The following is a 20,733-nucleotide window of genomic DNA, read 5'->3' on the forward strand; positions in this document are numbered from 1 at the left end:
TTGGATTTTTTGCGTTTGTTTCCTTGAGTTATTTGATTCTTGTTTAGGGACAAACAAGTTTAAGTCGGAGAGAGTTTGATAAGTGCCAAATTATAGTTATTTTGTGTATAGTTTTGCGGCACTTATCTTCTCTTTTTCATCAATTTAGACGTGTTTTAGTGTATATTCCATACAATACGTATACTTTGTATTTAATCAAGTTTTTTATTCATTTATGTACCGACTAATAGTTTTTCATTCGCTTTTATAGGTATTTGAGCATGTATGGAGCATTGAGTAATAAAGCTTCAAAGATGCAATTTTGGATCAATAACAGAAGAAGCAAATGAAGAAAATAAGAAGATGCTTTTGGTGTGAGTCGCCCGACGAAGCAATTGGCTCGCCAGGCGAGCGCTGGAAAATTATGGTCTTGCTTCTGCCTTGGGCCGCTTCTTGGTCGCCGGGCAAAAGAATATTGAGTCGCTGGGCAAGGCATTTCATTTGTCGGGCGAAAGAAGATATTTTGCCAGCTTATAGACGTGGCAGAGGCTGTGTGGCCAGGAATAAAGGTTTCGTCGGGCGGAGCAATTGGCTCGTCAGGCGAAAGTCGCGTAGCAGACTTTGTTTATATTTCAATTTCATTTCATTTTAGGTTTTGTCTGGTTGGTTTTGGGGATTTTTGTGCTCCCATGCCGATTCCACCCATTTTTCTCTAAGATTAGCTTAGATAACAACTTTGGGTCGTGCATTTGGTGATTCGGAGGTGGATTGCTCATCAATCGACGCTGACAAATCGAAAGATTTATGGTTTTATCTCTATTTCTCTCTATGTATTTCTCTTAGTTGAGGTGTGCTAAGAGATCGTCGCCGAGATGATATAGTAGTTCTCTCTACTTTGGGTTAGAAATGACTTAGAGTGTGAGCGATGCCGGATGACATTGACAAGTATTGTAGGTTGAGTGTAACTGGTCGATAAGTTTAAGTTTGTGAGAAGTAGATTATATACCAGGCTTGATAAGTCTCTTCTTTCTGAAGAATGAATTCTTTTGTGTTAATATGTACTTTTGCATTTTCATATTTAAATTCATTCAAAACCAAACTTATAACTATGGAAACTGTTGAACGACAGTTCAATGCAATAGTCCCTGTGGAGACATGAATTTCCCGGATAAATACTTCCAAAACTTTTGTTGCTTGCCGCCGCATCAACATTGATACTCCCATTATTACTTACAATAATTTCACACGTGATAATAATGGGCCTCTCAAATAACACCAATCCATTTCAAAAAGATGTTGCTACACTTTAAAAACCTCCTCGCAAAGTTGAATAAAACATCAATTTTGGTTTTTAAACTACTCCCTCCATCCTAATATATAAGAATAAAATAATAAATATCACATTTAATAAGAAAAGTTAAACATAATAATTTGAATTACGATTTTTTATATTTTTCTTGGAATAGGTTTCATAGAAAGATGTTAAAATAATTTTATTTAATTATTAATCATGGAAAAGATGAATGAGAGAGAGAGAGGGAGAGAGGGGGAGAGAGAGAGAGAGATAATTAAATGCAATTTGCTTTAAATTTCATATTAAAAAGATATTTTTCAAACATAATGATTAAATAAAATAAAAGTTTTTTTGCTTATGATAATCATACTGGTGAGGAAAGAATAAAAACTCACAAATAGCATCTCTAAGAATAATATGAACAATGATAACAATCCTAAGAAAGGAAGAGGTAGACTTAAAACTCACACAAGGGATGGTGGAACACGCCATTCTAAATGAAGATCATTTATTAGAATGCTATGGGTATTTCCAATTTCCCCTCTAAATTAACTTTCAAAAGGCTATGTAATAAACATAGACTTGACTTCTTCTTTATTTTTGAGGTTTGGATGCAATTCTCTAATTTTTTGGGAAAACTTTACATAACTTACGATATAAGTTGTTTTGCATTAGTAATAGAAATAGTACACTACATAATATGTGGGACCTTTGTACATCATATTGACTCTAAGGTGATTAGCAGCTCTAATAAGCAATTCACCTTCACTTGGAAGCTCAATTTGGTCACCTCTGGTACCACCATGATATATGCAACTACTAATTATATTATCACAAGAAGGACATGGAGTTTGATTAACATTAAGCAGAAAAATAGGGACATTCCTTGGTGATTCATGAGGGATTTTAATACCAAGTAAATTCAAGAGTAATCAAGATACTCGCTAAGCAAATTGGCAACCTTGCTAAGCGATGAATGGAGGTTCAATGCTTGGCTAAGTTACTTTAGAGTAAATGAAGGGTTTACGCACTAAGCAAGAATAGGTAGCTCGTCAAGCGAGGAATTATGGAAAAGCCCCCTTGAAGATGATCTGGCATAACTTATGAGAGAAGAACGCAAGTTCTCTAAGCGAGCTATATATAAGCCTCACTAAGCGAGGAAGCCTGGTCATAACTTTATAAATAGAAGTTCAAGTCATTTTTGTAGGGAACTTTTGGTGGATTATTGGTGGTACTCGTAGATTTTAGGTAGAACCACACTTAATTCCAAAATCACAACAGGAGAAGAAAGGAGAGGAAGCGATGTCCAAGGAATCGACACAGACGCTCTTAAATTTCTTTCTTCTAGTTCTTAATTGTAAAGCTATGATTAGTAAGCGTAGCTAATTTCTCTTTTGTTGAGATACATATGGATAGAATGTGATCGTGGCATTCTATGTAATTTTTATTATGCTTTAATATTAATGAATTCTTCATACCTAATATTTTTTTTGATTAGCTACCTAAAACATGTTTTTATGGTTTTAATTTGGTATTGAGAGATACTTATGATTACTAGATTCAAACTTTTAACCTACCAGATGCTAAACTTTAGAGATAGGTTTAGATTTAGTATGTGCATGAAATATCAAAGCATAATGCTATTGTATTAATTAATATGTTGAGAAATCGTCAATTAAGTAATACGATTGATTTCTCATTGTTTACTCAAACATGAGCTATAGAGCAGAGTGATGGATAATAATATTAATAAATGATTAGTATTGCATAATAATGATATGATTATACATAAGACTAGGTTGATGAATCTAACCCCAACAATTTTTCTTAATTATTAACACCAAAGTTCAATTTATGTTCATTTATTCCAATTTCATAAATAAACAAACCTTTACAAATCATCCTTAAAATCATAAAAACTATGGAACAATTTTAAAAACACATCAGTCTTTGTGGAGTCAATAAAATATACTTATTGTTGTATACTGACAACACATATGCCAAATTCGGCCTAGTAAGTGACAAGTAAATAAACTTTCCCACAAATCTCAAATATTGACCCTTGTCAACTTTGGCACTTTCCTCTTCAAGGCTAACATATGATTTTTCTCAATGGGATCACTTGTTGGTTAGCATCCAAGTTTCCATGTTTCTTACAAAAGATCAAGCATGTATTTTTTTGAGAGATAAAGATGCATTGTTCTGAATAGGCTACCCCAATTTCTCCATAAATACTTAAGTTTCCAAAATTCTTTCATCTCAGATGATGCTACTCTTTTTTTTTTAATAGTTGCCTCTCAATAAAATCATCACTTGTAAAATAATATCATCAACATAAATAATAAAAACATTTATTTTTTCCTTTGTGAATGTTTGAAGAATAAAATGTCATCTTCTGTATGTTGCTTGTATCCCAAGCACACCATGGCATTTGTGAATCTTCCAAACTAGGTTTAAGGTGATTTCTTTAATCTATTTAAGGACTTATTCACTCGACAAACGTTCTTGGTTTCACCCATGAGACCATGAGACCAAAGCTATGTGGAATCTTCACATACATGTCATGCTCCTCTACGTTTCCATGTCAGAAACCATTTTTACATCAAATTAATGCATTTCCCGAATCGCGTGAGCAGAAAGAGGTGATAATATCAAAAAATATTCATCTTTTCCATGGAGAACAATATTTCTCAGTACTTACCTCAGGTTTAGATGATTGAATTTGTTTTTGGAGCTGGTCGAGTTTACCTTTTCTCTGATACTTCAGAGTTGGTGCTGAAGGTACTGATTCTTGCAAAAATAGAAGACATCGAAGGACAACAAACAATTTTAGACTCAAATTTAGGATCAAAAATTGGAGGATCAAGAACAATTACCCACAACTTGTATGGTAAAACTCACAAAAGTTGGTATGGGCATGGGTATGGAAAATTACCCACTAAAATAAGCGGGTATGGACGCGAGTATGGGTACCTTAGTATCCACCCCGCCGCATACCCATAAAATTGTATGTATTTTAATATTAATGTTTGTTTGTTTCTTAACTCATCATTAACATCCTTAAAAAAATTAATGTTGAAAAGTTTTAAAATGACATGATAAATTATAGCTGATCAATTATTTTTATTAGAATTACGGATAAATGAGTATGGATATGGGTACTTAAGTACCCATAAAGTAAGAGTACGAATACAAACGTTGGTGTCCACGTGGATATATGGGCTCGGGGCGGAAATTTTTCAAATTGCGGTTATGGGGACAGATACTATAGTATCCATCCCATTGACATACCTATTAGGATCTGACATACATCTTAAATAAATAAGAAAAAATTTCTTTCTGCATCATCGTTTTGTTAATGGGTGTCGACTCTTGTGAATGCATGGGTAATGTCATGTTTATTGGTGAAGCTACATATTCTTTAGAATCTCTAGTATGGATTTTTGTATATCTTCCTTTTTTGTTTTTGGCTTTCGCACCGGTTTTCGACCTACATAGTAGATCGACTAATCTGGCTCGTGCTACGGAGGCACGTGCATTGGCCAAGTGTTGTTTCTGCCAGGAATCAAACTCGGTATTCTCCGAATATCGTCCTTTTGCAGAGACTCGTTTGCCACTCGAGTCCAAGCGCTTGGTTATCTTTCTTTAATTGTGTTTGTATCATATTATAAGATTAGATAATAATTGTGCTACTTCTAATTTAGTATTCGTCAAGAAAATCCAAGTTACTCGAATATAATCATAATAAAAAAAATAAAATATATTTTACTAAAGATATTAAAGGTAAGGGTATGTCTTAAACATCAAAATGAATAACATTAAATGTTCAACTCTTTGAAAAAATACTGGTAAGTTGTAAAATATATTGGAAGTGGTAAAATAAAATTTATTTTACTATAAAGCTGTAAGGAAGTACCATATTATAAAGTAAAATTTTGATATATTGAAAGTTGTAATTACAATATCAAAATAATTCTATTTAAATAAAAATAATAATAAACCTAGTATTGAAATAATTTTATTTAAATAAAATGATAATAAACTTAATTTAATATGCCTCACTCACACTATTATTAAAATTACTTAAATTGTAATTGCTTGTATATGTTTGTTGAGTGACCAAGCTACTATAGCTAGTTAAAATGTTTGGTGATGTAGAAAAGAAAAAACAAACCAAAACGGCCTCTGACTTTGAATTCTTGATCATCAAATATTTTAAGATTTGTAATAAAACACGCAGCCGACAATGGCGTACGTGAAACCTGGCTCACTTCCCGCATTATATTGACCATCTGCTATATCACGGGACCTTACCTTAATTGGCAGAATTTTAATGTAACAAATATATAGATAAAGACAAAACATAATTTACACGAATCAATTTATTTAGAAAGCGACGTTTCTTTTAAAACAACACATGAAAGCTTTCAGATAGATGAGTAACCAGGTTATTCTTGCGGTTCACATTAGATCAAATTATTAGTCAATTGCCATCAACGATTGACCATATATTATTTGACAATAATAAAATTATATATACTTATTTGTTTTTCAAAATCTCTACATCAATGTCTTTATTTGACTGCAACAAGTCCCGCCAAATATAGTTTTGGTAAGATCAGTTATTTAATTATTTTGAGTATACAAATGTCATATTTATATGATGACAATATGATTATTAAGGAAGACCAAGTCACCAAGAACACCATTGCTCAATAATAAAAATAATAGTAGTGCATTATTAGTAGTAGTAGAAAAACAAATGCTCTTGAAGCATTTTTAAAGAATAAACTATGACATAAAAATTATGTATTTATTACTGACAAGTGTTTGCCTTATTTGCCGGCATGTCAATCTCATCACTTCTGGAAGCAAATGGTACTTGGATTAAAAAACATTGAAATGTTGATGAGTTAAATTATGGGACCCATTATAGATTCTTAAAAGTTTTATCTTTGGAGAAAAAATGAAAAAGTTCTTCAAAATTATATGGCAAGTAGAACCCACTTAAATTACCTATGTTTGGTCGCACAGTTGGAGATGCTTTTAGCACACTTATTAGCATGAATCTTATTATTATTAGCATTAGTATTGTTACCTAAAAGACAACTTTTCCTTTATCTTTTCAGTCCCAAGTTGTTTGAGGCGCATAATGTCTTTATGGTTATGCCCACTTAAGGAATCCCAATTATAAAAGCCAATAATTAAGATAATAATACACTGGCTTTTGCAACTTGGTAGGGACAATCATTGTGAAAAAGAAAAATGAATGTTTACAAGGTTCACAGTTCAAACAATTGTTGAAACAATTCAAATCATCACTAATAAACAAATTTAACTGTTGCAGTTTTGATTGGTAACAAGCTATTTCATGAAAGAAATTCAAAATTGTGTTGTGACTACTCTTACCTCTATTTATTTCATATACAAAACAATTTACAAGCCAGAAGCTAGCAAGTGGACCAGAGAGACACCAAGTGGTGGTTGACTTGATTAAATTATGGCCATTCATTGATGGAACACAAGAACCCATAAACACTTGTCTAGATTTTCAACTAGAACACCAAAGAAAGCCGTCCATCTAGATTTGTGAGAAATACACCCAAAATACCGAAATGTATTGCTTATCTTTGGATCTTCCAGCCAGGTTAACTTTTTTTCTACATAAATAATTTTCAGTGGCTCAGTCGCAAACGCCTCATTTCAGCTTGGAAAGCGGGGCTGGAGGCTAGTGTTCGATGTGCTAAAGTCTTTATGTCTTCTCTGGAACAATCTCGTGAGATACGGACTAGCTCCCATAATGCACCCCCACTAATCATGTCTCTTGCATTTGCTTCTGGAATGCATTCATCATATAGTCTTAGATATAAGACCCAAAGAAAGTTTAGTTTCTAGTCAAAAGATAGAGTTTGCTTAGTACTTACCATGTTGTGCTAAGTGACAGAGTGCAAGTTCAATATGACGCCTTATTGACGAGGCTTCGTTGTTTGCATTTTGAACAATCCATGGAAGGGCACCATCCTCAATAAGGAAAGATCTTCCACTCTTCATCCCTATACAGTATGGCAAAACTTAATTAAACTCGGGCAATAGTAGAAGAGGTTGGTCATGCGAAAAATTGCAAACCCAAAATATGCATTGTGCTAACAATGAAAAAGCAAACTATAGAGATAATGGACAAATACGAGGGATGCAATCTATATCATTTTAAAGGAATAAGTTCCATTTCAATAAGCATATTATGTTTTATCACAATCAAAATACAAAACTTGGGAAGCTGCTCATACAAGTTTACCTTGACTAGATGCTCTTGACTCGCACTTTGCAAAATTCGCTATTCCTCGAGCAACCTGTGCATGCACATCAGGATGTCTGCATCTCACCATTCCCAGCAGTGCCTTGATACCACCTTCGCCCCTTAATTCTGTTTGCAGTTTATCTAGGTGCAAGGAAAACACAACTTTTAGTGATGACAAATTATTTTGTTTCAAGAGAATCAGTTTTGTACATGATGCCTAAACTAGAAGTAGAACCACTCTAAATTTTCACTGATCAATGTACTACACCTAACCTACACCTGGCCAGAAGGGTCTCTTATATGAAATGAGTCTCAGGATTGAATGCATTACCTATATTGTAGTAAAATGCATCTACAGTGCAGAAAACTAAAACAATTTTAAAAATAGATTCAGATGATTAGTGTACCATTGCCACAGAGGTTAGCGATGGCCCCAGCAATCATTCGAAGAGTCTGAGGATCTTCAGCGTTGGCTGCAGTCATTGACAGCAAACTAATGCCCCCTTGGGCCATTATGAGTTCTTGGTTGGTTTCTGTTTAGACACATGATAAGGATACACATAATAAGGATGCAGAGACCAGGAAAAAATAAGATATCTTGGTAATAAACATTTTTATTTTATAAAATGATTACTTGCAAAGAGGAGGAAGCATAACTTTACCATTCATTGCCAAATTTGCAATAGCACCTGCAGCAACTCTATGTATGGTCTCGTCTTGTGTGGTCTTAAGCAGCATAAGCAAGGAAGTAAGCCCCCCCGCTTCTACAATCTTCCCTTGATTTGTTTCTATATCAAGTTAAATTCATGTTAGGGCTGATAATTATTATAACATCAATTCCAAGTAAGCTTAGTTTAGAAGGAGACGCTTTCTTTGAATCAGTCATTTCAAAAACCAAGCCAAATATACGTATCATCGGAAGAATGAGGAAGACAAGTTTCCATATGATTGTGGTGATATTTGATTTTAACAAAGATTCAGAATATTAAACTACAACTTTTTGCAGATTGATTGACATTATAACAAATAATGAACAGGTCATCATAATTATATTTTTATTCACTTTTCCACTGTCATTTTAACTAATTTTAAAATAAGAAAATACAATACCAACCTTCAGCAGCGAGATTTGCTACAACTTTTACAGCATGGATTCGCACATCAGCATCTTCTGATTCAAGCAATGACAAAATCTTCTGCAATCCCACTATAAAAATATTTATTCTATCAGGAACAAATAACTTCAGAATAGACAAATAAGCTATTAAGAAAATATATATCAAGTGTTTAGACACGAGCAATATATACTAATAACTACCTTGCTCAAAGAGCTTGGCTATCGAAGGCTTCTCCCCATTTCCTGAAACTTGCTGCTGATGCTTAATTTGGGAAGTGAGAGAATCACGACCACCTACTTCTTTGCTAAGTCCGCCCCTATCTAGATGTCGTCTTGTCTATAGGATAAATGTCAATCAGAAAAATACCAAATAATATGACGACACTCAATGATGCAAGAAGATGTATTTAGCAGTGCACATAATGATTAGAAATGGTAAAGAACAACAATGCTGCTATACTTAGACAGTTTCAACCCAACTCATTTGAAGTCATTTGATTTCTTAAAATTTTACTCAAGCTGCTCAATAGTCCAAATTTCACCTCCAGATATGAGAAAAGAAACAAGGGAAATACATTTAGAAAACTAGGATTTCTCAGTTACATTCACATTCTACAGTATCAACTTCTGAAATTTCAAGAAAAGTGTCTTTATCTCCAATATTCATAAGGACATATACAGCTAATTCGCAGAATCTTGAATGAACCATAATCCATGGAAATTGAATAGTCTTCCCAGACATGTGAATGGAAATAAGTCATAGCTTATAACAGGTGAGGGAGCCAACATGTTAAGCCCTCAGGTTTCTACCTAACCACAAATAGCCCCAATCCAAATGCTTGAAGATAACATGGCCTCCCGTTGGCATAAATACGATTCCATATAAAATATTGACATTTACAGGAGGTAGGAATATGTTTTAATGTATCTACCCAAGTTGAGCCGGAGATATAACAACTGTTGTTTAATAATTTCTCATCCTTTGCGATAAAATATAAAATTGGTATCTTTTATACCCTTGCTGCTATTTCAATTGTTGGATTTCATCACAAACTTATAACTCAAGTCATTTTTTCTTTTAAAAAATTAGCTCGAAATCTCGTTTAAAAAGTAGGTAGATAAAAATAATAGTTATTTTGATTTTTTCTTACAAAAAAGGCATTGCGAATGAGATAAACTATTTCTTTGTGATTCAAAATGAGTACGCATACTAACAAGTGTGCGGTTAGTAATTAGTTAAGTGATTTAAATCCAAAAAAAAAAAAGTCAAAAACAATTCTACATAAACAACCATGGGGAAAACAAACTATAATCCATAAGTGGTTGTCTTTTATTATAAAATCTACTAGATAAATGCCAACTAAATATGGCATCTGTGCAATTTAGGTATAGCTTACCTGATCAGCTTCTAGACCTAACTGCAACAATTGACTTTGTAATATTGCTATTTCTCCTTCAAGCTTCTCTTTCTGGTGAGACTCATCTTCCAAAATCTTATAAAGTTTTGATATCTCTGTCTTTGCTGATGCCTATTGCAGTAAACATATCATGTAAAACTAATTCAGATACTATGGGGTAGTTTGTTTCAAGTTAACATTTATATCAAGAATCATATACCCGGGAATCTTATTATTGAGAAAAATGTCCATGATTGACATTCCAAGTAACCTTTTTTAAAATGCTTCTAGAAAATTGCAAAGTGTCTTATGTTTAGTAACAAACAAAATTTTCAAAAGGGTCCTATAATTAGAGATGGATGGAATATTTAGTTAAAAATAGAAGAAAAAAAATTAACAAAAGTGGGAAGTTATTTGCAGTATTGTGGTTTGGATTGGCAGTTAATTTCATTCCCACGGGAATAAAGGATTCCCACCCTCCATCATGGGAATGTAAATTCATAAAAGTATGTCTAGCTTTTATTCCTGGGAATAGAAATAACTAATACATAAGAATAACTTTATCAAACTTGTACCAAACATAAAAATGCAAGTGAAACATATATTTTTAGGTTTGGTACAAGTTTACTAATGTTATTATCATGTATTAGTTATTCTTATTCCTAGAAACTTTAAAACAAACACACCCCATTTTGAGAGAAGGAAATGCAAGTGAAACATATAAGAGTAGTGCTAGCAACACACTCTAACACACATTTTGTAATACTCACTCTAAGATTGGTTAAAATTCACATTCGTCCTAGCAAATCATGTGGGTCCCATATAAATTTGGTAGGATCCATGTGAATTTTAACCATTCATAGTGAATGTGTTAGAGAGTTGATTACTAGCATTTCTCAACATAAAAATACTGGAGACCCAAAAACATACCTCTGACTGTTTTAGTTCAGCCACTTGAATCTTCAAATTATTTGTTTCCCCTTCAGCAGCTTTTCTTAAAAGAGTCTCTTTTTGAAGCATTTTCTTCAAATCAGCCATTTCCTCGGCAGATACATTGGGAATCTAGGGAAAGACAGTTCAAGTGAGCCTAATACAATTTGTTGATTTGAGGGAAGGAATGTAAGGGCAGGAGGGACAAGGGACTGGGTTCAATTTCACCCATTAACATTTCTATCAATTAATAACTAACATTTATAATCCCAAAAAAAGTGAACCTAATACAATCAATCCTTGTTTAGGAAAATCCCTAATCAGTAATCACTAAGTGGCCATAACAATTGAACACCCCCACCCACACACATCACATACACAAAAAATCGTACCCATTATCCTTTATGTTTCCAGATGACCTGATCGTCTAGACTGTTTTCTTAGAAATTTCACTTGTTGTGGTAAACTTAAAACAATATATTATAATACAAAACACTACCTCTGCGTTTGATTTCATATGAGGCTCCTCATTCTTTCGTTGATTCATCAGAAACTTCTCTTCAAGCTTCTTAATTGACTCCATATAGTCTTTCTGGTATTTTGATCTTTCCTTCTGAGAAAGTAAAACGAGTATCAGCTATATTCACCAAAGTGTCACCATCAAATTAATTTGTTAAGAGAACTTCAATAAATTACGTAAGTCGTGCTATATACTAAACATCTTACCCTACATGCAAAAAATGAACAATATCATCTAAAGGGCCAGTTGAGTGTGATATTATGAATATATGGTGCCTGAAATAATGTGATTCGATGGCTGACAAAGAAACTCTTTCACACAAACTAAAGCACAAATGGCATAGATATAAAAAAGTTTTGATATAGAGCCAACCTCCAGTGAGTCTACATAGTTTCTTTCAGCCTCAGATATCCGATGCTGTGCTTCTGTTGCTAACCTTTCAATTTCATCCTCAAATGCCTTCTGCTGTCTTTCATGTTCCATAATGAGTTTATCCAGTTCTATGTCTAACCTTCTTGATAAGCTTTTGTAATCAAATTCCTCTTTTAACTTTATCATGTTTTCCACCTTCATAGCCTACAAGATGCACAAATGTTGAACATCTAAGTAATGTTTATCGGTTACAGTACAATATTTCATTTCTCGTTCTAAGCAGTATCATCATAAAATGAATTAGCAACAGCATGGACGTAAATGTGAAGTACAGAACAATAGGGGAAATCAACCAATGAAAGTAACAGGTTATATTGGCGGCTAAAATAATCTGAAAAGTGGAGGGAGAAAATGCACCCTCTGTCCAAACATTATAGTACTGGCAGTCTCTCCCCTATGCCGTGGTGACGGTCCAATAGTAATGACAAGTGAAGTTCTTGCTGTACCTATTAAAAATTTTAGAAGTCAAACACATACTGCACAGATTAGAGATGCTTTACAATTTTAATAAAATATTTTAATAATAAAATCTCGACCATATAAAATGAAATAATTGATTGAAGGATTTTTTAACCCAAAATTTATCCCTCTAATTTCAACGATTCTGCAAAAAGAGGTGATTTGATTTCAAAGATATTCAACTCAAAACCTTTATAAAGATTTATCCACAAAATATATGAAAGCATTGAAGGAAGAGCACTTCTATTTAAATTTCAGATTTAGTGTCTTAAGCTTCTCCATGAATTTGCCATCTATAGATTGAATTTTCTCTGCATTAACTGTTTAGTTATTTTGTTAGCTTTTTGGTCCGCATGCTTATACCAATGTCATGTCAACATCCATTGCTAACATGCCATAGTTGAGAATATGATGCTTCGTCTATAGTAAAAAAGCTAAGCATTAACAAAAAGTGAAGAACAAGAAGAAAAAAAAAAGCAATTCCCATACTTAGAGTCTTACCTCCAAATGAATCACGTAATAATCTAGTAAGCTTTGAGTCACGAAATGGCACATGTGCACTATTCTCTGCAAGTGAATTAATACATTTCCCCAATGCACTCAAAGACAGATTGATGGATTTGGCCTCCTCTAGCATATGTCCTTCACTTCCTATTAAGCAACAAATAATATAACAGTATCATTAAGTAGAAAATAAGAGAGACAGAAACTGTATATCCTCCCATCTTGAATAAACAATATTTTTCATTAGCATGGAATATTGAATTATATTGGCCCAGAATTGAGAAAATTTGTGTGTTGACTCAAAGCATTTGTATAAAAAGATTTATAAAATTAAAGGAAAAGGCTGGGAGCGGAATATGGAAGGTTTCCTTATAGCAATGCCTCTGATAATATAAATAAAGAACCTACAAACAGATGAACATGGAGAAATCATGAATTCTCTTTTGCTATATCTAGGAACCTGATTTGTCGATTCGTTCTGAACCAGCAAGATCTACAACAACCAACTTAGCTTTCCGAACAATAGGCGGCTTTAACGATTTAACCATGTGTGGATGATTTCCATTTTCACTTGAATGAGAAGCATCTCTTCCCTTGACGGATCTCTTTACATGCACCTATTGTATGAGAGGCACAGTCAATCCTCCAATAACATTAAAAGTAGAAATATTGAATAATGACAGTCAATCCTCCACACACAAGATATGTCAATTCATTTACCATCAGAATAGCATGACTTCTAGAAGATTCGGTATTCAATTTTGTATTTGCAGCAAAGCGGTGAGCCTCTCCTAATCTTAGTAGTTCAATAAAACTCTGTTGGTCCCTAATCTCAACTAGAGTAGCTCCAGGTAGTGAAACATCATTAGTTTTGGGATCCTCTACGATGGCTATGTTATCATTGGAAGGGTCGAGCAGATCCTGTATAGTCTCCATATACAGCTGAACATGGGAATCAAGAAATATCATATTAACATATGAAATCTAAATGTAGTTTGCCAGAAAATATAACAAATACTTTGAAACAAAGGATGAATTTGAATAGATTAAAGTGCCATATCTATATCCACAGACAGCGAACCTAAATTAGAAAGACATACCAAAATCTCTTTTATTGCTAAGTACCTGCAAATATGAGACTGATACAGAATCACTTTCCAAGGAAACATCTGCAAAAATATCTTCCATAGCTCGTACCATTATTCCACGAGCAGCTGTGTCTTCCTCCCCAAGTCTTCCAAGAGTATAAGTTTTACCAGTACCAGTCTGGCCATATGCCATGATTGTTCCATTGTAGCCCTCCAGTACACTCTGCAGAAGTTTAATGCAATGAAACAATAGGACACACCGTTAACTCATATTACGCCATTTTAACTAACTTTTAATATCAGAAAATGAGTTCATGAAAGCATAAATGAACAACAAAGATATCAAAACAAACCCATCAGGTGATGAATATGAATGTATACAAACCTCCACAACAGGCCTAGCCACGACTTCATAAACGCGCTTCTGCGACGCAAATTCAGTGAGCACCTCATCAAATTCATAAGTCTCTCCATCCCAATTATTCTTCCTTAATTTTAACCTTTTGAGCTGCAACATTGAAACACAACTATAATCAACTCTCCAGCAAAGTAAATAAATCCAAAACAAGCAAGAAATCACATACCTCCGGCTGCAATTCTACACAATCAGCAAAATCAGCATCCGCCACTGATTCCTCCGCATTTCGAGGCCGCAACCTAACAGCAACTCTAACTCTTCCAGGAACTTCACTCACTCCAAGCATAAGCAAATCAATATTAGTACTAAAAACCAAACAAACACAATTACACAACACTAACTAACACATTATTTTCACACGTAATTATTAATTTACAGTTTCTCATCTCCCAAATTTAGCGGATCCTAAATTGAAGCCACAGTATAATCACATAATTAAAGGTAAACAATACTAATTGATCAAGAGAGAAAATGTTAATGATGATAATGTGATAACAGAGGCGAAAGGCGATAGGCGAAAAAGGAAAGAAAGATCTGAGAACGGAAGAACTGACCGGTGGTGTGATCCTTGACGGCGGAGGCGGTGGTAGTCCGGCGTTGAATTGGCTTAGACTTGACATTTGACGACGGTTTAAGAGAGTTTCTGTTAGCATTTCTGTTAGTGCTACTACCTTGAGAGGAGGTGGACATTTTCAAGAGAAAGAAGGGTTTGGTTTTCTCATTAAAGAAAAAGGAGAAGTTTGGTGAATATATGAAAACTATGCAGTTGCACTTTCACTTCTTCAATCCGCAACCGCTACCAGATGTGACTCAAATAAATTCTGAACCTCAGTAGACAATAACAGTAATGCGTATTCTTTCTTTTTTTTTTTTTTTTTATTTAACATGCTGCTTTTTGTTTTTTTAATTAATAATTTTATAACATTTATTATTTATTATTTATATACGTAGTCGTCGCAATGTCGCGGGCAACGAACTCAAAATTAGAAAAAGCAAGTTGAGCTGAAAATGAGCCATATGGTCCACTTTATGTAGGTCCCAATTATAGATTTTTTGCTTTTCATAATAATAATAATAATGTTGTTCTCTAATAATTCATCAATTGATTATTTTCAAATTAAAGTTCATTTACAAATGAGTGTGTGCACATTAATTAACTACAGAAATAAATATATAATTTTTTTGAACGAAATTCTTTTGTCTTATTCTTGCACCTGTAATGAATCGTGGGCTGGCAGCATTCAATTTCTTTCAACTCAACCAACTGCTCGATCTACTTGCTAATCTTGGATTACTGCTAATTAAATTGTCCACGGAAACTTAATGTTGGGCAATGGTATAAGAATAAGAAACATTTGTGTAAGGTCAAACACACAGCGTTTTGGGGCTTTTGTTTAATTTTATTTGTTTATGTTTGTTAATGAGAAAATTGTCTTTTTGTGAGTGTTTTGTATATAATTTTGTCCATTTGTCATGCTAAGTAGGGAAGACAAGTTACTTGGTAATGTCGCACAGATGTGTCCAAAAGAACATCCGGCTTCTTACTTGAGTAAGAGTTTGAGTGTCAACGTAGACAAATCAGAATCGATACTTGTTCAATTTAGGTACTCCATATAAGTTCAATTTCTGCACTCATTACTAATTTTAGTACTAAGTATCTTTCTTGGTTGCTTCTACCATTATACTTGGTTGGTGGTATTGTATATGGGAATGAATAAAAAAAATTTAAAAAAAACTGTGGATTTGATATTTATTTTTTGAGCAGCACATGATATATTGTTTAGTGCGAGAAGAAGAGAAATGAAGTGATGAATGTTTTAAAGTGCACTAATTTCTGTTTTATGTAGATATGAAGGTGCAAGAAGCACACAAAAAAATTAGATGTTTGAATTGTGATAATTTAAAAACATTTACAACTATTTTCTTTGTTCTATAAAAATACTTTTACACTGAAGTTATGGCTACAAGATGAAAATAAGTGGTGAAATAGAAAATAGATAAAAATCCACGCAATTATTTTTTTAATAATATTTCTCTTAATTATTATTGAAATGTCAAATATATTACTCATCTTTTTAGTAATATTATTTTCCTTACATGTCTCAATGACTCATGTTTGAGAGATTGTGGAGGGCTATATTCATAATGACTCATATCTTCATCAATAGATTCCAACGCATATGTTCTGTAGCACGTGGAATCTTTAGAGGGAGGGTAATTAAGTTGACATGTGAAAGGTGAATTTGATTTTGGATCCTACTGTCTAGCTCGTTGTGTGTGCAAAATCAACCAATTAGGAGGTTGGCTCGGCTATATGAGGCACGGAGTTCACTCATATTTGGTCATATAAACAGATTTAGGCTAGAAGTTATGCATGTGAGACCGAGACAAAAGAACAAGATAGTAAATGGTCGTAATAATGTTACGGTCATAACAATAAAGGTCGTGAAAGTTGGTCATACAATCAAGTTTCAGACAATGGAGAGAGTAAAGGCAGTGAAAGTCAATAACAATATAACGGCAAGTGAATTAAAGATGAGGAAGATTTTAATAGTTAAAATAGAGAACAAGAAAATCAGAGAAGGTATCATTTACTTGAATATTAGTCGTATTGAGCTTTTACTTGTCCACGACAAGTGTATGGTCCAAAAATAATATATTTTTTATATCTATTGAATAGAAGTTTTACAAAGTAAAATTTTTCTTATAATAAAGATTAAAGTTAATTGTTCTCATTCAAATTAATTTCTACATCTAGAGCTAGATTAGAAATTACACAATGTGTTAGGGTGATTTTGAAAACGTAATACATTGTTGACCTAGAAACTTCATATTCTTTCTTGCTCGCTCCATGCATCCATGGAGTCCAATCTCATTCACTCCATCTTCACAGAAATGATTCCTCCACCTACATCAGTCCCCAGACCTAAAGGTTTGACACCTAAAGTAGATAAGACTTTTGCTAAAGCGGTCAATAGCGTTTGTAACATTTCATAAAGTCAACCATCGGTCCCATGTGGAAAGGAGATAGAATTGCAATTTTGATTTCTAAAGATGAGTATAGGCTTGTTGTTGAAGCTTGAATACACAATCTATATGATATAGGATCGCTTGGTCTAAAGGTTCTACTCCCCTAACACTTGTTTGCTTGCGTCATAAGTTGTTTGATATGTGGCCTTCCATGGTAATTGGGGCATCATTTCCCTCGGTAAAGACTTTTACGAGTTCTTATTCTCCTGTTTAGCAGATGTTCGTAGGGTTAGGTCAGTCAATGCATGTAAGTTGCACCCTAGAGTTTTGAAACTCTTTCCTTTGACTAGGGACTTTGTTCGATCCATTCTTAAGCAAACCTCAACCCAAGTTTGGATTTGTATTCATGGCCTCTCGCAAGAATATTGGAGGCCAAAATTTATCTTCACAATCGCTAGCAATTTGATACCCCTAATTTTCATCAACTTTGCCTCTAATAAACCATCTTTTGATAGGGAATTTGGCCACTTGATGAGAGTTTTAGTGGATTTAGACCTTACCAAATATTTTAGCCATACAATTATTGTGGATAAGGTTGGTTTTACCTTTTTGTGAAAATAGAATATGAGAAGGTTCTTGATATTTGCTCCTTTTTTCCTACATTGGGCACTTTTATGAAAATTTTAAAATAAGGGAGGGGTTGGTGGAGACTACTCATGACAAAACCTTGTCAAAAAAGAAATCGACTAAGTTTATGTCCCTGTAGATGGAAAGAAGAAAAATACTCCCTCCGTTTTAGAATAAGTGCCTTTTTAACTTGAAAATTTTGTCCTAAAATAAGTGATTATTTACTTTTTCAATGCAATATTAATTTATTTTATTTTTACCAATTTTACCTCTAGTAAATATTTTCTACACTATTTTCAAGTTATTAAAACATATTATTCATTTATGGCAATGTATAATAGTCAATAGTAACTAAGAATAATTTTGTAAAATTGTTACATTTACTTTTTCAATCATTATTTTTTTTAATCTATATGTAACAACCTTAAGGCTTTGTTTGGGTACGTAAAAAACATGGAACGGAATGGGGCGGAGCAAAGTGAAATGGAATAAATATGTCATTCCATTGTTTATGTACGTCATGATGGAATATAGGTATTTTCTCATTCCGTGCAAATCGGAGGGTACAAAAAATTATGGGAAATGATGGAATGGGATGAAATGTATTTCATTCGATAGAGGTATATTCCATCCTTTCTTAATAAATCTAAATGATAGAACATAACTTTATTCCACTTTATTTCATCCTATTCCATCAATTCAAACATACTCTAAAAGAATTTTATTTTAAGATGGGAGGAGTACTTAAGAATGGATAACTTGTCAAGCAAAAAACAGAAGGAAACTGCTGCTTTGGTCCAGGTTGGTGAGAGTAGTGTAGTGATCCAGAGCCTTAATATGACAGTCATAGAGAAAGAGTCGTGCATTGTCAATGATATGTTTAACGAAGGACAATATATATAATTGAATAAAAAGTTGGTTTTTTTATAATTATAAAATTGTTGACAATTAATTCACCTATTTAAAACTATATTTAAAACAAAACCACAATGTCCATAGACCATAATCGTTTTATTCAATTATATAATGTTTAAATGTTCAATATAAAACATATCTTTTATTATTTATTTCATTTTAATTTTAATTTATATTTCTATACTAACTACTTCTTCCTTCTTTTTAATTTCTTTTTTTTAAATTTATTTTTTTAATTGTCATTTTCAAAATTTACGGTAGTATCAAAATTGCTTATACTTATTAAATATAAGAAAAGAAAAAGATCAAGTGAAATAAAAAAATAATTAAGAATATTATGGATAAAAAAATACTATTAAAAATAATAAAATTTGTTAATTGACAATTAAAAAGAAAGCGGAAGTACTAAAGAAGAAAGGATTTGATGAGATGGCCCTAAAGCTAGGTAGTTTAGGCAGTGGGATATGCCTAACTAAAGGCACTCTGTAATCAATTAAATGGACCTTATAGTTACTTTATCTTTTCTTTTTCTTTTTCCTCAAGTCATAGAAAGGTTAAAAAGCATCAAAAGGACATACATTTGATGGAGATTTTAAGAGAGAAAGGGAGGACGAGAGTGTGCTCCACTCCACCAATGCAAATCTCATTGGATTCATGCTTTCTCATTCCATGATGAAGACTAATCAATAAAGAGTTTAAAAAGTTAATTGCTCGGAATGAAAATGAAAGTGAGTGTGGTCCTGAATGTGTAAATGTAGCACGAGGGGCTTAAATTGATCGATGCTATCAGTTTTCACACATAAATTATCAATTGTAACCCGCTTTCATATTTTGAAACTCATATATGTTTTAATTAGGGATATTATAATGTGTCTAATATTTTTCACACATGCTCGTTTTCGCATCTCTAATATTTTTTATAGTCCGTTCTATTTTTTGCAAACTTTTGCATACACAGATATTAATAAGAATTTTTATAACTTTTATTCTCTAGGGGTTCAAAGTTTGCATGTCTGCACTCTCAAATATATGAGTCTTGATCTACTTTTTTTGTGAGACGGACGTATTCGTTTGCTACCTATACTTTCATCTCTATAAGTTAGCATGAATTTTTAGTGCTGGTAATGATTCCACACTCTATTACATCTAGCTTTGTTGAGAAAATTAGGCCAGTGACCATATCAACTTGTGATTCACAGTGACTTGTGAGCCATGGCTTCTTTCTTGCAGAGACTTTCCGTGCAGATAAGATGGAACGAACACCTTTTTCTTTACTTAAAAAAGAAGTAGGACATGTGAACTTGAAGAATCATATAACCAATTATATAATATAATGGACCACGACTTTCGAAATGATTTCATATGAACTTCCATTATAGTATTTATGTTTCTCCATATGAATGAATTTTAGGATTAGAGAAGGTACAAGTGGTTGTAAAATGGCACCTGATTTATTCAAATGCTTAGACTTTATTATCTAAAATTAGTGTGTTTCAATTTTTTCTTCAAATTTCGTACGAGAATGTTTTTATTTGTTAAGAAGCACATGGTGTGCAAAGGTCCTTAATGAACAGAGACGGGGCAACTCTTCCACTTTACCATGTAAAAGCTGAATGTCTTGTTGATAAATTATGATCATAATAAACTTTGTTCCGTACACAATTATTGACCTGTAAAGTCAGACGAGTATTGTCATTTGTAGACACAACTTTTCCATTTAAATTAGAAAGTAAATACTGTTTAAATAAGTTGTTGACGCAATTTAGTTGATTTGTTGTGTATGCC

General features: G+C 33.1%; 1 protein-coding gene across 1 annotated transcript; it reads right to left on the reverse strand.

Moving 5' to 3' along the window:
* Positions 1-6,498: 6,498 nt before the first annotated feature.
* On the reverse strand, positions 6,499-15,277 carry LOC131652409 (kinesin-like protein KIN-UA). Its single transcript, XM_058922257.1, has 19 exons — positions 14,991-15,277; positions 14,603-14,703; positions 14,404-14,526; positions 14,056-14,241; positions 13,651-13,872; positions 13,391-13,547; positions 12,928-13,077; positions 12,325-12,413; positions 11,908-12,111; positions 11,515-11,628; positions 11,016-11,147; positions 10,086-10,217; positions 8,890-9,025; positions 8,686-8,778; positions 8,234-8,359; positions 7,979-8,104; positions 7,569-7,712; positions 7,198-7,326; positions 6,499-7,109 (listed from the first exon to the last, which is right to left on the reverse strand). Exons 1-19 carry the CDS (start codon positions 15,124-15,126, stop codon positions 6,949-6,951), a joined length of 2,661 nt encoding a protein of 886 aa, XP_058778240.1. The 5' UTR covers positions 15,127-15,277; the 3' UTR covers positions 6,499-6,948.
* Between the last annotated feature and the right edge of the window lie 5,456 nt (positions 15,278-20,733).

This window comes from Vicia villosa, linkage group LG2, assembly GCF_029867415.1.
Source record: "Vicia villosa cultivar HV-30 ecotype Madison, WI linkage group LG2, Vvil1.0, whole genome shotgun sequence".
Lineage (NCBI taxonomy): Eukaryota > Viridiplantae > Streptophyta > Magnoliopsida > Fabales > Fabaceae > Vicia > Vicia villosa.

What these genes read in the sequence shown, in the direction of transcription:
- LOC131652409 (XM_058922257.1), bottom strand. Translation starts at nt 15,126, where the DNA reads ATGTCCACCTCCTCTCAAGGTAGTAGCACTAACAGAAATGCTAACAGA. An exon ending in CGTCAAGGATCACACCACCG is followed by an intron (nt 14,704 to 14,990) that starts GTCAGTTCTTCC and finishes GAGTGAGTGAAG; the next exon opens with TTCCTGGAAGAGTTAGAGTT. An exon ending in AGCAAATCTCGCTGCTGAAG is followed by an intron (nt 8,360 to 8,685) that starts GTTGGTATTGTA and finishes AACTTGATATAG; the next exon opens with AAACAAATCAAGGGAAGATT.